Source organism: Ailuropoda melanoleuca, chromosome 8 (genome assembly GCF_002007445.2).
Source record: "Ailuropoda melanoleuca isolate Jingjing chromosome 8, ASM200744v2, whole genome shotgun sequence".
Classification (NCBI taxonomy): domain Eukaryota; kingdom Metazoa; phylum Chordata; class Mammalia; order Carnivora; family Ursidae; genus Ailuropoda; species Ailuropoda melanoleuca.
In genome coordinates, this window is record NC_048225.1 from 65,406,825 (window position 1) to 65,428,275 (window position 21,451).

General features: G+C 37.2%; 1 protein-coding gene across 10 annotated transcripts in view; it reads right to left on the reverse strand.

Annotated features, from left to right (window-relative positions):
* CDC42BPA (CDC42 binding protein kinase alpha) overlaps positions 1-21,451 on the reverse strand; it is a 314,468-nt gene that overhangs the window by 149,256 nt on the left and 143,761 nt on the right. For all 10 annotated transcript variants that reach the window (XM_002925755.4, XM_034666613.1, XM_002925754.4 and 7 more), the window contains exons 6-10: positions 17,582-17,675; positions 6,632-6,832; positions 4,857-5,105; positions 2,908-2,987; positions 1,012-1,178 (exon numbers count right to left, since the gene is read on the reverse strand). In XM_002925755.4, the coding sequence (XP_002925801.1) occupies positions 1,012-1,178; positions 2,908-2,987; positions 4,857-5,105; positions 6,632-6,832; positions 17,582-17,675 (791 nt within the window). The remainder of the gene's footprint in view (positions 1-1,011; positions 1,179-2,907; positions 2,988-4,856; positions 5,106-6,631; positions 6,833-17,581; positions 17,676-21,451) is intronic.

Genomic DNA, 21,451 nt, shown 5'->3' on the forward strand with positions numbered 1-21,451 from the left:
TCGCAGATGGAATGCAGGTCAACAGGGCTGGGGTTCCCGCAAGGGAGAGTGGCAGACAGAAGTCAGAGCAACGGATGTGAGGATCCAAGTAAGGGTCTGATTACGACTGACCACGGAAGGACGGAGGGTACAAGGCACAGGGTGAGGGGGGATAGAGCTGCAGGTAATGGTGGAACAGAAGGAACGTGGGAGGCACCAGAGGGAGTGAACTAGACCACTACGAACAGGAGATGATGCAGGATTTGCTTGAACTTGAGATTAGGGGCACCTGGGTGGCTCAGTCGATTAAGTGTCTGCCTTCGGCTCAGGTCATGATCCCAGGGTCCTAGGATCAAGCCCTGCATCAGGCTCCCTGCTCAGCGGGGAGCCTGCTTCTCCCTCTGCCTGCTGTTCTCCCTGCACATGCTCTCTTTCTCTGACAAATAAATAAATAAAATCTTAAAAAGAAAAAAAGACTTTAAAAAAAGAAATTGAGATTAGTAAAGAATTCTGGATACTGTAGTCTCAACAATGGAGTTGGATGAGGTCGGATGGAGCACAAGATCGTTGGACATGTAAGAATCCAGAGACCGAGAGAAGTCAGAACAGTAGGAGGTTTGCCAACCTGCATTTTACAGTCACCAAGTATCATGACAGGAGTGATGCAGGAGAGGACAGTTTGCCAGGAAGTCACACTTTCGAGGCTGAGGAAATAGGACAGCGATCCCGAGCGCTACAGTGGCATGGGAAGGGCTCCTTTCCCTCCAGCAGCCCCGTTTCCTTCTCCCCAGACGAGTTCACAGGCGCACATACGAACCTGGGGGGAAACGAACGCTACGCCGGGGGTGCTGTTTACCTCCTTAGTTTACATTAACGGTATCATTCTGTATTCCGCAAAGGAGTCTTCAACTGGACTCTTTCCCCTTCATACAAAAATTTCTTTTCAAGATAAAATAACTCCTCATAATAACAGTTCTTCAAACTCTGAGGCCAACTCCAAAAGGGAACATACCATAGTTAACATATATTTACCTTGAAGCTTTCTACTCAGCTCAAGCTTTTCCTGCTCGAGGCGCTTGATTCTCCTCTCATACGCCTCGGTCGCCAGGTTGTTGTCGAGAGTCCTCTGGACACTGACATCAAGGTCCAGGGACGCGGGACCCGCTGTGACCCGTAAACAGCTCCGATCGGAAAGAACACTGAAGAAACAGAAAAACATGAGGTCACGCGGAAAAGAAAGTCTGAAGAAACAGCCTTCTGCAGCTGTCCTTTTAAAACATGGATTTTGATATCTAGCTACAGTTAGCCATCTAGGGTGGCGGTAAAACACACAGTTTGCAAATCTCAACACAAACCTGTTTTTAGAAGCATTTTTTAAAAATGAGAAATAGTTCCAATTATCTTGAATTTCAATAACCACAAATTACAAAATGATGTTTACTGAACACAAGGTGACCACATAAGTGAAACAATAGTCAAAGCACAGACCACGGTCCTCTTCATCAGAATTTGGACTCAAAAGTGAAATGCTCCCTTTAATTCAATATAATTTGGCAAAAAATATTTGAAGTGTTAGACATTTAGCAGTGAGCAAAACTGACACTTGCCCATGAAGAGTTTCTGTTTCCGTGATGGAGACGGAAACAAACGAGATAAGGAAATACAATATTCAGGGCATTAGGCAATGCTGAATGCTAAGGAGAAAACATCAAGCAGGAAAGGGGAGGGTGAAGTACTGAGGGGGAAGACATAAAAATCTAGACAAAGTGGCCAGGAGGCTATCACTCAGAGAGGAACTCTGAATAAAGTCCAGAGGGAGTAACCGGGAGGGAAGAGCAGTCCAGGCAGGTGAACAGAAGTGCAAGAGCGCTGAGAAAGGAGTAGGTCTGGCACTGTCCCAGGCCAGAAAGGAGCAGTGTGTGGCTGGAGCGGAGTCGGCCAGGTTAAAAGTAGCGGGAAAGACAAAGTGAGCCAGTCATGCAGGGTCTTGTAAGAATGTTGGCTGGGATTAAGATGAACCACTGGAGTTGGGGGACAGTGGCGATGGGTCCTGAACAGGGGAGTGACACATTCCAACTTATCTTTTAGCAGGACCCCTCAGACGGATTCAGAGAAATCTAAGAGCCAAGAGTGCGAACATCTGATGTAGGGGTTCGGAGAGATTTTAAGCAGGAGAGAGCAGAGGGGTCTCACATTCGGGAGTCACCAGCAAATATCGGGGAGTGCACTACAGTATAAGGGGAAAAGTTCCCAAGATGAAGCTGTGGGGCCCCAGGATATCAGGAGGTCAAGAGATCAGAAGGCATCAATTGCATAGACAGAGAAGGATTGGCCAGAAAGGTGAGAAGTCAGGCAAGTGCCCTGGAAGGTCAGAGACAGAGGTGCTGTGGAATCATGACTGTGGAAGGTGAGACCAGTGAGAATGGTCAGGTGCTTTTCTCTAGATGCTGTGAACTGCACGAGTACAGGCAGAAACTTGGACTGTAATGATGATGTCAACTCAGCAAAACCACGCAGGAGAACGGGAGGCAGTCAAGGAATTGAGGGGGGCACACAAGGAGTGAATATAATCACACTCCGCTTACACTGGAGAAGGAGGACCAGGACCCGGTCCATGAAAACAGGGCTAAGACGGATGACTGGTCCTGGAGCTTGGCACCTGGATCGTATTTGCTCAAACGCAAGGGACTCTTCCGATTCCTGCCCCACTGCCGAGAGGAAGATTCTGAAATCTATCTATCCTCCAAACTGACTTAAGATTCTCCTAGGTTCTATTCGTTACAGGACATCTAACTTTTTCCAGCAGTAGCTTCAGCCTCTATTTTAAAATTGTTCACTTACAAGGCTCTCTCATGTATTTTTTTTAAAACTTCAATTCATCTTAATTTGCTTTAAGTTGTCCAAATTATGTTAACTTTTCCAACTTACCAGCTACTAGTATATGTGAAACCAACAAATGGCAGGTGGTGGCCAGAAAATGCAGTATGTGTGGGTGGGGGCATCGTTTCCTGAAGGATGAAAAAACATCTGGTAAGAAATAAATAACCATGACCTGTAGGTTGGCTTATAATATCAACTAACAATAGGAAATACATGGCTGTTCGATTTAGAAACACAGATTAAGTCTGGGGCAGATGCACAGTGATCTAGAATCCAGACAATGAACCCTGCTGCTATAAAATTCTAATAAAATTAAACTCCAGATGGAAGTCTGACATTGACAGCACAGCGATTATTCATGTATGCATATGTGCAGATTTGCCTCGTTGCTAAAAATTACTTGTAACCCCAAATCAATATTCATAGTACTTCTGCAATCAGTCGCAGACACAGGCAGAGGAAAAAAATTTTTTTCAGCCGCCGGATGCCTAAGTTTCCAGCTGGGACTGAACAAGAAGATGCTCTGCCTTCTTGTTTCAGCTCTGATAATGACAAAAAAAGTATTCCTTCCAAGATCTGCACGGGCCACGTCTTTCACGTGTTTCTGCTTTTTATGGGTGACTGTGTTGTTTAAAATGTCCTCCAAGCAGAGTGTGGAAGGGCCATCTAGGTGGTTTCTAAGCCAGACGGCTGCGACGTGCCTTACAAATACGTATGCATGTCAGAGAAGCTCTGCTCAGGCCTGAGTTACATGGCTGTCGGCTGTGAGCTTGCAGTTAGTTACACAACGATATATATTCAATAAGGTGTCTTTACAAAGAAAAATACATAAAACAAGGTTATGTACTGACTGGTTGAATGAAATGACCAGAGGCTCAGAAGAACTTAACCCTGAATGTCCCCTAGGAACAATGGTTCAATAGTCACGAACACAGCACACACAGGAACTTCATGGAACACAGAACTACCATTATCAGAATCGACTGTACTACGTATTTAATTTGGAATGACTCAAATTTCTGCTTGCAGTAAATATAATTCTTATAATAAAAACCTGATGAGGAAAGTTCATTTATCTTGGAGGCTCAGAGAGGGAAACCTAAGAAGTCCTTACCTACCTTGCATGTGCTACTTACTGAACAGTGAAAAGTGACAGAAAATCCATATACAAATTCTTAGTGCAGAATTAAAACCATAAGAAATAAAAATAATGGAAGAAAAAAATAAAGTTCAATAGTACTAAGAAGGCTAAAAAGGCAACACCCATAAAACTCTATGTTCTTACTGTCCTAAATTGTAACAATGTGACCTAAAGGTGTAGAGCAGAGGCTGATGAACTATGCGGGCCCACAAGCTGAAAGGGACCCAGTGTCCGGCCACTCTGCAGCTCTGCCACACGCCTCAAGGGAGACTATGATGTCAGCATAGCAAGTTTGCTCTCCTACCACGTTTGCTACTTTCAGTGGCAACACCACCGGGCATGGGTCGCTCTCAAAATGAAATCAGGCTCCTGCCAGCAGCTCCACGGCCCCAACCAGGCAGATGGAATGGGGTGGGGGAAGTTTTTAACCAAAGTTCGGTTTCTCATGAATAAATGCTTCTCAACCTATTTCCCTTGCATTGAATTGTCAAGCCCCAAAATAGTTGTTTTTGACAATTCTGTTCAGTATCGTGGAGCTTTTGAGGGAGAGATTTGTCAAACTCTTCACTGCCATCACGAAGTCCACTTCTCTAAGCATCTAATTTCTCCTCTTCCTGGGAAACCTCATGGCATAACTGATCTCGTTAATAAATATATGAAGTTTAATTTCACTCCTGGTCATGAATAAACATGTTCACCCCAGTGAACTCTCTTAATTTTGGATATATGAGAGAATAAATACTAGAAGCCAAGGTAACTGTCTGACTGGTAATTGATAAGGAGGTCCATACAACTGCTTCATAAGCACATTAAAAAGAAAGAGAGGGACAGAACTTCTTCTCAACGTCATACTTACAGAATTCTTTAAACAATCATCATCCACATCAAAATTCGAAGTATCTGTTGGGCTACTAACTTCTGGAATATAAGGTGCTTCACAGTTTCGAATATTATCCCAATCAATTCCATTGAAAAATGGGTGTTTCTTAAAGTCCTCTATTCCATTTTGACCAAGTCGGTGTTCTCTGCTGCAAATGAGCCTTCGAATAAGATCCTTAGCATTTTCAGACACATCAGTCACTTGAGCGGGAAACTGAAACCTCTCCTAGACACAGAATAATAGAAACAAAATATAAATCAGTATTTAACTCCCTAAGTAGGTTGATTAACATTTATTTTCTTAAAAATATATTTTAAAAATGTGTAATAAGTGTATGCTAGTGCAAAGTATTCATACAAGAGAAAAGAGCACTTTCCTAAAAACTTTTAATTTTATATGTGACTTAGTCACACATGCACTGTAGAAAGAATAAATTAAGTGCTAAAATACCTTAAACTGCTGTCAGAATAAAGAGAACTTATTAAAAGTAGAATTTGACTCAACATTCATCAACTGATGATGTTCATATACGCCACAAACTAAGCATTAAGTAACAAGCAAACCCCTGTAAAGAACGGACCATGTACTTGACACTCGTGGAAACGATTTACTCACTTAACGCCTGTAACTCCTCACAGCAATCCTGATTTTACAGAAGAGACCCGAAGGCCCAGGGAGGTCAAGCCAGTTGCTCCCAGCCACACGACTGGTAAATGGGAGAGCTGGGATTTTGGAAGAGCAGCCTGACTCCAGAATCCGTGTTCTGAGACACCACATCACAGCCAACGATTTCTCTCTGAAATGCTTTACGTGCTCTTTGCACCTCGGTAGCTGGCTACTCCCTGTCTTCCAACTCTCCATAACTATTCAGCAGATTCTTCTCGCAGCTGCGCAGAAGAGCGTGAACTGACTGAGGTGTACATGAAGCTACTGCTGCTAACTGTCTCACCCCCTTTTACGGGACACTCCCGTTCCAGGTGTTTGCAGCTGCTCACAATCTTCTGAAACCAATCGGTCAGAATCTTCCTCTCTTTATTACAGTTTATTTCTACTTTGCTGGGAACTAAATGGATTAAGGCTCTATTAATTTCTTCCTACAGTGAATCTGGATTTTTTCACTGTTTTGATGGTAAAGAAGACTGGAATAGATATCCTTGTACATACGTCTTGGTTCGACTATTTCCTTAGGGCCGATTCCTAAAACCCTTCGAAGTTGCTCAATCCAAATTTCTAACCATCTTTAAGGCTCTAGACGCACGCTTACAGACTTGTTGACAGAAAGGTTACATCAACTTAAACTCCTATTGACGTCTAGCAATGCCCATTTCATTGGGTTACTTAGAGACAGAGTATAATTTTTCTTTTTGTCTTTGCCAGGGGGAAAAGAATATCTCAGTTTTATTTTGTTTCACATTTATTATGGCTAAGGGTAAGAATTTTTTCAATGCACTCTAGCCAGGAGTATACTTATAGTAGTAAGGATATAAATTATCTGCTTACAAACTTTGTTATTCTATGGGAGAGAACAATTTCCTATTTATTAGCATTTCTAATAAAATACAAAAGGTAAGAACTAATCATTTTATGTATAATTTATGGATTTTGATTATTCACATTTGTCAGGTCCCCTATTATAGAAATTAGAATGTTCATTCTTTCTAAAGAAACATTTGCTTTTTAACTATCACATTACTTTAAATTTATTGTATGTATCATTTACCACATTCAATTGAATAGTAAAATATACTAACTTTATGATTCATGATTTTTCCATATGTCTCCACCAGTGATTCTGCATAAAATGGTGTTTCTCCATAAAGCATTTCGTACATACAGACCCCCAGAGACCACCAGTCACATTCAGGCCCATATCTCCCTTTCCCATCTTCCATGGCTTGAAGGATTTCAGGAGAGATATAATCTGGAGTTCCAACAGCCACCGAGGACTGGACCTGAAGAAGTTCACACATTTTTAGTAATCTACTATATTAGAAACAAGTAACAGGTTTTAATTAAAAATATTTACACTTACTCACATACACCACAGACATTATCTCAAAACAACTATAACTTTGTCATTACCTGAAATCAGCCTCCTTGTACGTATAAGTTAAATTATATGTAATCTCCATACTAGCAGTCCTCCAGATTTCATAATCCTATAGAATCTTTATTATTGCTGGTACTTCATTGACTACATTTAGGGTAACTATATGATTTGAACACCACAGCCATTAAAAACAAACTGAATATTTAGTACAGAACATTCTTATTATTGATATTATTTAACCAACACATTCATATAAATAATGGAACTAGGAAAATTCTACAATTTGTCAAAAGGAAAACATAGCCTGAAAAAAACAGGCCAATACTTATGAGCAATCTGGAAATTATTTTAAAACACTTCAATTGAAACCTTAGGAAATAAGTATTAACAAGGTACTGCAAACTACTTATTAATTTATAAAATTACAAAGGTTTCAAACATACTCTTCAAAAAATAAAGTCCCAGTAGAGAAAAACAGTTGGGCATATAATTATGGCAAGTTAGATCTAAATGAGAAAATAGTCAACATAAATGGTCCTGGCCACACATCTTATAAGATACTCTAAAGTAAAAGAAAATTGTTTCTTTGTACATTTTAAAGAAGCATATCAAAAAAGAACATTATCAAGGTAGAATAATGGTGAATATCCTGGATTTTCTAGGAAAAAAATATCATTCTTAGTCATCATTAGAATAGACTTTCTCTTTGGTAATACTGAGATAAGGTAACTTGAAAACTCTTGCACTGTGAACTCTTAAAAATACATATAAATGAGCTCTTAAAAAAAAAAAAAGAGGGGCGCCTGGGTGGCTCAGCTGGTTAAGCAACTGCCTTCAACTTGGGTCATGATCCGAGAGTCCTGGGATTGAGACCCATGTCAGGCTCTCTGCTGAGAAGAGCACCTGATGCTCCCTGTCCCTGCCTCTCCCCAACATGTGCTGTCAAATAAATAAATAAAATCTTTAAAAAAAATACCTTAGGAGTTGGCAATCAAGAAATGTTTGAGAACCAGGGTGATAAGCATTATAGCAGGAGTGGAGTTCGGGGATGTTGGTTTTCATTTTCTAGGTACTTGGATTTTAATATATCCATGAGGACAAGAGGACAGTCCTCAGCTTATATGAGGCTTGAAGCAAGAGACCACCCCATATGACAGCCTTTACTCCAAAGGGTATATTGTAAGTGAAAAGGTGAATTATAAAAATCTGCCACTCGACAGAGAAAGATACTTAGTCTATCTTGACTGTGGCTGAAATGTGAAGAAACACAGCTCCTCCCGAAATTTGTCCCTTTCAGCCACACGGCACCAATAGTGCGTACTCTACATCACAGGGCTTCTCTGGTCCAGAAGTCCTCAACCAAGGGACTGGCAAAAGTACGGGCACCACATGAGGTGCACCCCAAAAACCTGGCATAACAAATTAAAAAGTACTACTATTCAAAATTCACTATTTTACAGGACACATGATCAAACCTGGCCACATAAAATTCTCACACATAAAAGCCCACTGAAGATGAGCTCACAATCCAAAAATACAAACTAAATGAGGAAACAGTGCATTGCAAACCAAAAGTCAGAAATTGAAGCAATATAATTAGACCCATAACAATGATCAATTCTACACTTCATGAAATAAGTACGTTTAAAAGGATTAAAGATGATTTAAAAAGTAAAATCATAAGAAAAGAAAGAGATTTAAAAAGTGAAATGAAATCCTAGAAATGGGGGGGAAAAAACCCAAAAAGCTAATCCTTGAAATAAAAAAAGTGAACAGGTAAAATATATGAAAAATTATAAAAACCAGATCCACTTCTACACACACTGCAGTTAAACTGCAGAGTACCAAAGGCAAAGAGATCTTCAAAACAGGAAAGAATGTAAGGAGGTTGCCTACAACTGACTGACAGTGAATGAGTGCTGACATAGCAGTCAGAAGAAAACGGACTTGTATCTTCAAAGTAACAAGACAAAATAATTGTCACCTAATTATGATACGCGAATGGGGGTTAAATATAGACATTTTCACACAAAGGATGAGTGAATTTTTTTTATCTTTCAGATAAACATAAGGACGCACTTCAGGAAACAAGAAATTTAACCCATATGGAATAATGTGATAGTAAAAGCAACTGTGAACAAAGGTATTAGTAAACTTTAACATATATACAGTCGTTAACTGGATAAAATAATGACACAGAGGAAGAGGACGAAGAGGAGCAGGAGAAAGAGAAGGAGAAACGGAGATGACAGAGGGGGAGGAACAACTACTTAAAGGTTGAAAAATCAGATGGAACAAAAATACCAGAAAACAGTAGCATGTTATCAAGGGAACAATTACGATTCAAGTGGTCGAAGTTTCTTGCTTTCTCATCTTTATTTTTTACTTACTTTTTAATTATTATTTTTAATTGTGGTAAAATACCCATAGCATAAAATTTACCCTTACAACCATTTCCAAGCACTCGCTCCGGTGGCATGAAGCACATTCACACTGCGGTTCAACCATCACCACTACCCTTCTCCAGAACTCTTTCATCTTGCAAAACCGAAACTCTGCATCCATTACGCACTAACTGCCCCCTGCCCACCTCCTGCCCCACCCTGGGCCCTGACAACCACCACTGTGCTTTCTGAGTCTGACTACCATGAAATCATACAATATTTGACATGTCGTGTCTGGCTTAAATCACTTAACGTAACATTTTCAAGGCTTATCCATGTTGTATCATGTGTTAAAATTTCCTTAAGACTGAATAATACTCCATTGTATGTAAATACTACATTTTCTTTATCCATCCATCTTCTGATGGACACCTTGGTTACTTAAATCTCTTGAATATTGTGGGTACTATGAATGCGGGTGTACAAATACCTCTCAGTCCCTGCTTTCAATTCTGTGAAGTATATACCCAGAAGTGGAATTGCTGGATCATACAGTAATTCTATTTTTAATTTTCTGAAGAACTGCCATACTGTTTTTCAGAGCAGCTATAGCATTTTGCACTTTACATTCCCTCCAACAGGGCACAAGTTTTCCAATTTCTTCACATCTTCATCAGCACTTCTTATTTTCTATTTCATTGTGGGATTTTAAAAATGTTTTTAACAGTACCACTTAACAGGTGTGAGGCAGTATCTTTGATTTGCATTTCCTTAATGACGAGGGATGCTGAGCTCGTTGGCCACTTGTATATCTTCTTCAGAGAAATGTCTATTCAAGTACATCGCTCATTTTGAATTGAGCTGTTATTGAGTTGTAGAAGTTCTTCACATATTCCGGATAATTAGCCCCTAATCAGACATATGATTTTCAACTATTTTCTCCCATTCCATTGGTTGGCTTTTCACTAAGATGACTGTGTACTTCAATGCACAGAAATTTTTAAAGGTGATGCAATCCTATTTATCTATTTTTCCTTTTGCTGCCTGTTGTTTGGTGTCATATCCAAGAAATCATTGCCAAATCCAATGTCATAAAGCTTTCCCCTATGTTTTCTTCTAAGAGTTTTATAGTTTTAGCTTTTATATTCAGGTCTTTGATTCATTTTTAGTTAATTTTTGTATATAAGATAAACTGAGTTTCTTGTTTGGCTTAGGAAAATAGTGGAGAAATTGACTCTAGACTTTAGGTAAACCTTAAAAGTTAAAAATTTAAAGATAAACATTAAAATATTTGAAATAGAATGTATAGCTTCCAAAGAAGAAAATAAAAAGAGAAATTAAACTACACTTGACCATGCCAACAGCAGGCAAAAAAAAAAGGGGGAGGGGGAGCATGCATGTAAACAAATAAGCAAAACCTACAGTAAACAGCACAAGATCAGATACTAAGAATAAATACAAATATATTGATCATGAAATTTATAAATGGATTAAATTTACCTATTAAAAAATAGCATCATCACACTGGATGACAAATAAAACCAAAATGAAGAAATATTTTTAAAAATTAGCAAAAATCTGTTTAAAGGGGATATACCTAAACACAGGACACAGAAAGGTTAAAAGTAAAAGAATGGAAAAGATACATCAGGCAGATGTTACAAGAAAATTAAGGTAGCTATATTTCTATCAGTTAAAAGAGACTCTAAAGGCAAAATCATTATTAAAATTTTTTAAAATTCATTAATATAATTGTAAAAGAAAATACCCTGGAATAGCAATTCTGAATAATATACCTAACAACACAGCTACAAAAGGGTTGTGAAAACATTGATGATTACAAGGAAAAATTAATAAATTCAGTATCATAAGACTTTTAAAATAACAGATACATCAGAAAGAAGTAAAACTGGTAAGAATTATAAAAAATTTGAACAACAAATTAACAACTTCAATCTTATGGGCCCACACAGAAACTTGCATCCAGAAATTAAAAAGAGTGCATTATTTTCAAACAAATAACATTATAAAAACTAGCCTGTTAGAAAGCAAGAGCAAATCTTGACAAATGCCAGGAAAAAAATGGTATCAAATAGACCCATTCTCCAGTAAAATAAAACTAGAAAGAATCAAAAATAAATAAGTAAATACTATACTAAAGATATTAATAAAAGGCACATATCTAAATAATCAATGGTCCACAGAAGTATTCTAACCAAAGCTGAAAAATATTTAGAACTGAAAAATAGTAAAATGCTCTATAGATCAAAACTGATGAAGGAAAAGAAAAGCACAAGCAAATAACATCAGGATTGAAAAAACAACAAAACTACACATGTAACAGAGATTTTAAAGCTAGGAAGAGTGCAATATGAACGTTATATCAACAAAATTGAAAACTCAGAGAAAATGACAATCTTCATAGAAAAAAAAATATAACTTACCAAAACTGACTCAGGAAGAAATAGAAAACCAAAGAGACCTATAACCATTAAAAAATGTGAATCAATAGTATAAAGTCTACCTGGAAAACAAACCAAAAAAACAAGAGGAAAACAAAACCAAACAGAGGCAAAGGTGATTTAAAAGTGAGTTCTACCAATTTCATAAGACAATCCCTGTATTATATAAACTGTTCAAAAGCCAAAATTGGTAAGTGGAGAGGATACAACTGCTTCCCTGTCCATTTATAAGGCTAAGATAACCCAAATACAAAAATCAGACAAGAATGATTTGAGAAAGAAAATCATACTGCAATATCAGAATGGTCAATCTCAAGTATGAATCTCAGGTTAATAATCCAATATAAAATATTAGCAGAGTCAATTCAGCAATTTGTTCAAAAATATCAATACATCTTCATGATAGAGTTATGTTTGGCCAAAGAATGGAGGATTTAACATTAGACAATCTATGTCATTCATCAGTTTAACAAATTAAAGGAAAAACACCCTAATATCATCATCTCAGTGGATGCAGAAAGTCATTTGATTACAACAATAACCATAACAACACATTCTTATGCTAATAAGAAACAGAAATTTCCTTAATCTTGTAAAGAATATCTACCAAAGCTTACAGCAAGCATCATACTTAATTTGAAACTACAGAAAAAACACCATTAGCATCAAGAACAAGGCAAAGCAGCTCCCTATTACCATACCTATTTAATAATGCACTGAAGGTCACTGATTGCGGGGGGGGGGGGCAGGGGGGGAGGCGAGACATAGCATATGTAAGCGTTTGTTAAAGACAAAACCTAAAGCTGATCATTATTTGTGGATTATATGATTGTCTACGTACAAGACCTAGAAGAATCTGCAAATTATTTTGAACTAATAAAAAAATTAGTGAGTTCGCTAATTTCAAGATGAGTATACAAAAATCAACCGTGGTCCTAAACAAAAGCAACAAGCTATTAAACTGAAAAATTGTAAAAGTTATCAGTTATAATGCTCTACACCCCAAAAATTCAGTGTGCCTAGGAACAAATTTAACAAATAAAGGTAATGGATTTATAGTGAACAGGATTATAAAACTTCAATAACAGACATAAAAGAAAACCTAAAACAATGGAGAGAGACAACATGTTTGTGGAAGGGATGATTCCATGTGATAGACATCAATTTCCCCAAAATTAACCTCTAAATTCAATGCAGGTCTACAAGCTTCTGTTTCTGAAGGGGTATTTCTATGTTTGCACATGTATGTATATAAACCAATAATATAATCCTAACAATCATATGGAAAAACAAGTGGCCAAGAATATCCAAGACAATCTTAGAAGAAGAATTATAGTAGCACATCCCTCCCAGAAACTGACTTCTTATAAAGATGTAGTGGTTAAGATAACATAGTTTCAACTCATATGTGAGAGCCAAAAAGCACGATGAGACTTGATTTGGAAAGTCACAAAATCTGGGAAAAGCTAAAATTGACACAGCTGCCCAGATGATAAATGACCCATACAAAAGTTATATAATCATAACATTTCAGAACACTGGGAAAAAAACAGAATATCCTAAATGCTTCTAGAAAAGGGGCGGGAAGGTTATAACAGAAGAATTGAGATTTAAAATGGCACCAGATGTCTCAACAGTAAATTAGAAGATAATGCAATGCCTGCTACATTCTAAGAAAAATTATTTCAAATCTATAATATTATGCCCAAATTATCAATCAAGTATGAGGGTAGCAGTGAAGGCATTTTTCACATGTGCAAGATTATAAAATATTTACTTCCATTAGAACCCTTCTCGGGAGCTACTATCAGATGAAGAGAATGCCAGACATGGACCCAGGAAACAGGATCCCCTGCTAGACTGCCGTGCAGTGAATCCCACGATGAAGAGTAGGGTAGTCCTGGCTTGACAGTGCTACAACAGGCCAGCACAATAGTCTGGATGAGAAGGGAGAAAGCAAGACTCTAGTGAAGCTCTCTCCAAAAGGTAAAAGGGAACCACTAGGTTACTTAATGTGTCTGGGAGAGAAAGGAATTATGGGTTGGAAAGTTTGGGGATGAACTGGTGAGAGTTATATAGAAAACAAGGCAAAGTGGTCACTTACACCAAGGACAACAAAAAAGATGTTCAAGAAAAGAAATGAATTAAAATAAACCGCATGGCAAAACTATGAATAATATTTGTATAGAATCATAAAGAATTGAGCAGGATTTAAGGAAAGACTGACACTAGGAAGATAGAAAGTGTATGGGAAGATAGAAAGTGTAGATGGTAGGAAATTAACAGGTAATACCTAGAACGAAAGAATCAAAAGACAGTAGCACAAGTGTAACAAGAAATAGGTACGTAAAGGAAGCGAAAGAACAAGCAGCCAGAAGTCTCTAGGTGTCTACCTCTAGCAAAAGAGATTTGGAGGCAGAAAGAATGGGACAAAGGAATGCGGTTATTATGACAAGTCTTCTTAAAATATATACAGATCACTTCGATTTTTTTAAAAAAATGGAAATAAGTAAAAAGGCTTGTTCATAATTTTCTAGGGGCGCCTGGGTGGCACAGCGGTTAAGCGTCTGCCTTCGGCTCAGGGCGTGATCCCGGCGTTATAGGATCGAGCCCCACGTCAGGCTCCTCTGCTATGAGCCTGCTTCTTCCTCTCCCACTCCCCCTGCTTGTGTTCCCTCTCTCGCTGGCTGTCTCTATCTCTGTCGAATAANAAAAAAAAAAATCTTTAAAAAAAAAAAAAAAAAAAGAACGAACAACTAGGAAGACACAGCAGGGTTTCAAAGAATAAATGATCGTGGGTAACTCATACAGACAGAAACAGTCCTCACTGCATTCTGGAATGCACAGGGATTTAGAAGGCTGCCTATCAGACTCCAGGAGAAGAGCCCCAGCTTTGAGTCTAAGGGGCATACGACCTGCAGGACTCAGGAAACGCTAGCTCCTCCCCTGGAATTCTTCTTCAGTGTAGTGCTCTGCTCTCCAGAATTCTGATCCAAAACTTCCTGATGCCACAGCTTCCCTGACTTGAATCTGCATCTTCTCAACTCAGCAAGTTCTCCCTTCTCATGTCATACCTGCCATTATCGGCTGCCACTTCTTGCTTCACAGAGACGCAGAGGTCCTCGAGCAGTGCAGTTCCATAGACATACTCTACATTGTGTTACTGCCCTCAGATTTTTTATTTCTACAAATATCATAATCCCACATGACGGTGTGATTATTCTCGCTTCTCACACTCATCAGATGGCTTTTATGTAAATTTTGAAGAAAAGATGAATTTTTTTCTTTGTCCTACAGATCTTGTTTATCATATCTGATATTCCTTATCCTATCAATCTAAGTATCCAAATGGTATAATTTCCTTTGAATTAAAGGACACTCTTTAGGACCCAGGCCTGCTGGAGATTAATCTCTTTCATTTAACTGAAAATGTCTTTTATTCACCTTCATTTTGAGGAATATTTTTGCTTAGCATAGAATCCTTGGTTTACAGATTTTTTTCTCTTTTAGCACTTTAAAGATATTATTTCTGATGAGATACCTATGGTTATTCTTACCATTGTCCCAAAGTATGTAACATGTTTTTAATTCTGGCTGCTTTCCATTTTTTTCCCCTTACCTTTAATTTTCAGTTTAATTTTGGACAGGTGTGGTTCCTTTGAACCTTGAGGTACACTAAGATTCTTACATTTGTGTTCTTCATCGTATTTGGTAAATTTGAGCCATCAATCCTAAAAATTCTTTCTGCTCCTGTCTCACTCTCTTCTCCTTCTGGTATTCTGATCATGTGGATCCCTGAGCCTGAATTTATCTTGCTTCAATCTTTTCCTTTCTGTTCTTCAGAGTGGATCATCACTATTGACCTGTCCTCAAACTCACTAGCACTTTCTTCTCTCATCTCTAATCTGCCATTACCCTCCTCCTGTGAGTTTTTTATTTCTTTACTACACCTTTCAAGTTCTAAAAAGGTCCATTTGATTTCTTTTCCTGATGAGATTCCTCATCTGAGACATTTTTAAGACTATATTTTGATTCTTTAGATATATTTAAAAAACACATTTATGATAGCTTCATTACATTTCTGTCTGCTAAGTCCAACATCTGTGCTATCAAAGTTCATACTGACTACTTTTTTTTTTTAAGTCAGTATCACAATCCCTATCCTATCCCCACTTTTGTTTGGTCTAGTGATTTCTGATTGAATGTTAGTCATTGACAGAAAGATATTATAGAGTATGGACTCTGTTATCTTCCACTGAAGATGTTAATTACTATTGAAGCAGATTAAAAAAAAATACAACCTGATCTCCTCAAACAAAGGTAAGCTTACAATTACAATCTTTGGGGGCAGATTTGTAGAAACTCTAAAATTCATCTCAATCCCCTTGACTTGGAGGACCACCCTCAAATTCAATGAATTTTATCAGGACTCGGATTTAGACTGTTAGACAGATTTGGAGTAAGTTTTATATGTTATAAAGGTGTTAAAGAGCTCCTGGAGCCAAAATTCCATTGTCCCCATGTACTGTCTCTTCTCCAGCACTGCTTGATCTCCAGTAACCTGTTCAATTTTAAGATGCACAGCATCTGTTTTTGGTACCTCTTCTGTCTTATACTGCATAAGCCCAACCTTCAGGAGATAGCCGCATTGGGATACTTTAGGTCCTCTCTCTGAACAACTCCCTCCTCTCCAATATTAAGCACTGCAAACTAACTCAACTAACTCACCTCTGATGTCTTCCTCCTCAGCTCAGTAGGACTGCTGCTACCCTCAGCTCTAACTCTAGGTTTCTGCATCAGCGCCTACAAACTGTCCCCAACCTGGGAAACTGTAAGGTACACCTCATGAATTCATTTCTCTCAAAGATAACAGTCTTATGCTGCTTGCTGTCCACTACCTGAAAATAGTTGTCCCAAATATTATGTACAATTTTACATTTTTTTATAGTGAGAGGACAATTTGGTACCAATTACTCCTTTCATCGTGGCCAGAGGCAGAAGTCATATAATCTTTCTTTTTTTTTTTTTTTAAGTTTATCTCTTTAGGATAATTTTTCACAAGTCAAATTACTGGTCCAAAATAGTATGACATTTTCATGGCCTTTGGAATATATTAAACTAAACTGCTCTCCAAAATAGTTTCTGCCAAGTGAAATTACATATACTTGTACCTCTGCTATACAGATAGGAAACTGAAGTACAAACAAACAAAACAAAACAAAACAAAACAGGGAATAAAATTGGGGCATATAAACTTTTAAGTTTATATGTGGGACCTAGGGTTAGTAGAAGTAAACCAAATGGGAATGTGAAACTAAATCCACACAGAGGATGGTCTGATGAAAGCGTTCATTTGCTGGATATTGTCCCTCAAAAAATCTAGACAACTAGGAAAGAAAGATAAAAAAAATAATAAAATAAAGGTGAAGAAGGAGTCACATTTTCTTCTTCCATGTGGGACTTATTTTATTCACCTCTCTAAAATTGTGAAAATATTTCAAGTACAATAATAAACAGTTCAGCTAAAGAAAAAAACCAAATGAGGTTCTCATAAAAGACACACTGTATCAATCTTAACATCATTAATATAAGCAGTTAAAAATGACATTGGACTTTGTAAACAAATCCTACTATGAAGAAGTATCACTAATGCCCTTGTGGGAAAATGTGGAGCATAGAAAGACAAATGGATGGATGTATGGATACTCAGATAATATAAATAGATGGTTTCTAAAACAGATAAACAGGACAAGTAATAAGGGAGATATCTGTAGATAAAATGACTTGAGATTTATCTTTATTTACCGTTCCATCTTCCATCAGCTTCAGACAAGAACCAAAATCTGCTAATCGAATATGTCCATTCATATCCATCAATATATTGTCAGGTTTGATGTCCCTGAAAAAGACAGACAAATTCAATTTTTAGTTGGGAAAAATAAATATAACCATTTACTTGGTAAGATAAAAATTTGTCTGAAAATCTCAGCTTCTATTAAAAATAATACTCTGAGAACACCTATTTGACCACTTTATGGGCTCAAATCCTGACTCTGATTCATATGAAAACTTTCTTATACACAAGCACTTTCAGTGTTCTGGAGATAAAAAGCTTTTTGGCAGTTTTTTGTCTTTTGGGGTTTTTTTTGTTGTTGTTTTTTTTTTAAAGAGAGAGAGAGGGCAAGTGAGCAGGGATGGAGTATAGGGAAAGGGGGAAAAAGAATCTTAAGCAGGCTCCACACTCAGCACAGAGCCCAACACGGGGCTCAATTTCACAACCCTGAGATTATGATCTAAGCTGAAATAAGAGTCAGACACTTTGCTGACTGAGCCACCCAGGCACCCCTTTCTGGGAGTTTTCATTCAGGTTAATTGATTTAGATTAATTTAGATTTGCAGATTGCAATATGACCATGGTAGGCCTACTTTCCGTATACACAGAAGAGCCACAATTATTTATATACAAAACATACTATCTAGCCATGAAACTGGAGAAACCTTGAACATAAATATAAATAAATTTTCAATTGCTTTAGGTCAAAGTAATTGCAAAGAAATTTCTTCAGAAAGCTTATTTTGAAATACAACTGCTTAGTAGTAATTTATGTTATATAAAACTATTTATAGCTGCTAAGTCAAATGCTTTTAAGATATCCAAATGTAATTAACAACAAATTAAATCACACCAGCTTTTGTATTTGTTTCTATATTTGAATAAGGAATAAGGGTTGCAAACCTTGACAAAATACCTAAAACAATTCCTGTAAAGACCCAGCAACGTGTTTCCTAGTCACAACCTAAAGATTAATTCTGAAAAATTAAGAGATGAGACCCTTTCAACATATTCTACATGTAGAAGAAGGGAAAAAAATCATCTATGAACTTCATACATGCAAAAAGAATTCTATTACCATGTGGTTAGGGTCACCTTTTTTTTTTTTCCAATCTCTTTCCTTGACTTACTAATTTTGTAACTGGAAGTTTATACCTCTTAATCCCATTTATCTCTTTCATTCATCCCCCGACCCACCTCGCCTCTGACAACCATCAGTATGTCCTCTGTATTTAAGTTTTCGTTTCTTTCTTCACTTTTTCATTAGTTTTGCTTTTATAGACCTATGTATAAATGAAAATCACATTCTCTGACTTACTGCATTTAGCATAATACTCTCCAGGTACATCCATGCTATCATAAATGGCAAAATTATATTCTTTTTATGGTTAATATTCCACCTCATATATTTCATATATATATACACACACACACACACACACACATACATATATATATGTATGTATGTACACACACCCTATATCTCCTTTGTCCATTCATCTATCAATGGATACTTTGGCTGCTTCCATATCTTGGCTATTATAAATAATGCTGCAATAAACATAAGGGTGCATATAGCTTCTCAAATTAGTGTTTTTGTTTTCTTTGGGTAAATACCCAGGAATGGAATTACTGGATCATATGGTATCTCTAGTTTTAATTTTTTTGAGGAAACTCCATGATGTTTTCCACAGTGGCTGCACCAATTTACAATCCCACCAATAGTGCACAAGCGTTTCTTTTTCTGCACACCCTCACCAACACCTGTTATTTCTTGTCTTTTTTGATCCTAGCCGACCTGACAGGTATGAGGTAACATCTCCTTGTGGTTTTGATTCGCATTTCCCTGATGATGAGTGATGCTGAGTATCTTTTCATGTACCCGTTGGCTCCGCACTCAGCACAGAGCCCAACACGGGGCTCGATCTTCTGAAAAAAGTCTATTTAGTTCTTACGCCCATTTTCTTTTTTTTATTGGAGTGCTTGTTTTTCTGTTATTATGTTGTTTGAGTTCCTCATATATTTTGGATATTAGCCCCTTACTAGATATATCATTTACAAATATCTTCTCCCATTTAATAGGTTGACTTTTCATCTTGTTGATGGTTTCCTTTGCTGTGCAAAAGCTTTTTCTTTTGATGTAGTCCCAATAGTTTATTCTTGCTTTTGTTTCCCTTGCTTGAGGAGACACATTTATAACAAAGCTAAAGGTATCACAATCCTAGATTTCAAGGTATACTACAAAGTTGTAGTAATCAGAACAGTATGGTACTGACACAAAAATATATCAGTGGAACAGAACAGGGAGCCCAGAAATAAACCCAAGCTTATATGGCCAATTAATCTATGACAAAGGAGGCAAGAATATACAGTGGGGAAAAGACAGTCTTTTCAATAAATGGCATTACGAAAACTGGACAACTACATACAAAAGAATGAAATTGGACCACCTTCTTATACCACACACAAAAATAAACTCAAAATGGATTAAAGACCTAAATGTGAGACCTGAAACCATAAAACCAAAAGAAAACACAGGCAGTAATCTCTTTGACATTGACCGTGGCAACATTTCTGTATGTATGTCTCCTTCGGTAAGGGTCCTTTAATTTAACCTGAATGATACCACTTAAGGTCTCTATGCCTCCATTTTCCCATCTGCAGTAAGAGGAAATATTATTGAAGTAATTCCTGTGTGTTGAACATCATGAGTTGGCAAATGCTGACCTAGAGGCCAAATCCAGTCTACTGCCCATTTTTGTAAATAAAATTTTATTGTAAATAAAGTCACATTCATTTACTTACAAAAGTATTATCTATGGCAGCTTTCCCACTACAACAGCAGAGTTGAGTAGTTCTGACTATAGACAGCATAGCCTGTTCAAAGCCTAAAATATTTCCTATTTGACCCTTTACAGAAAAAGTTTGGTGACACCTTTTAAAGATGATAGATGACTGCTTAACAGAGACCAGCAGACAGATGGACTGAAAACAACAACTTTTATAGGAAATTGGCTTCATTACACTCCATGTTTGAATTTATCCCACTGTCAGAATGGTGTAATTTTTAAAAAAGGATTTTTCTGTTGTTTGGAAACATCAAAGAAGTATACTTTAGTGCTGGAAGGAACCTAAGAAATTACCTAAACCATTTTTAGATGAGTATAAAAAATGTATTTTATTATTTTTAAAAATATTAAGCTGTATATTCATTACACGTACTGCTACTGGACTATTTCTCAGATTTTAAAGACTAAAGGAATTACAGAACAGGAAAACAGTGAAAGGAGTCATAAACATCAATATTTTAGGCTATTTTAAAAATAGGAAATATTAAAACAGTTAGGCAAATTATATTTATAACAAATAATAAATAATGAAATGGAAAATATTTAACAGGATGGAATGACGTATCCCTTTGCCCTTCCATACTATCTCCTTTATCTACTCCCCACAGGTTAGCAACCACTACCCTGGCATTTACTGTATCCACACATATTTTATGTTATTAGTACATATATATAGCCATAAGACTATGTATTTTTCTGAATGTCTTTAAAATTTCTAACACTTTGATGCCAAGGCATGTGTAGCCTTTGAAATGTGGTTTTATCCTAATACTGTTGCTAAAACATGTTACCCACGTTGATACACATTGTTCTAGTTTGTTGGTTTTAACTGCTATATGGAATACTTTCATAGACCAAATTTATCAGTTCTCCTGATTGTAGAGTTTAGTTGCCAACAATTTTAGATTGTTGTAGATTATTTTGTTATCACACAAAATTCTGAAATGAGTATTTTTACCAATGTCGCCCGGTGCTCACCTATGAACGTTTCTC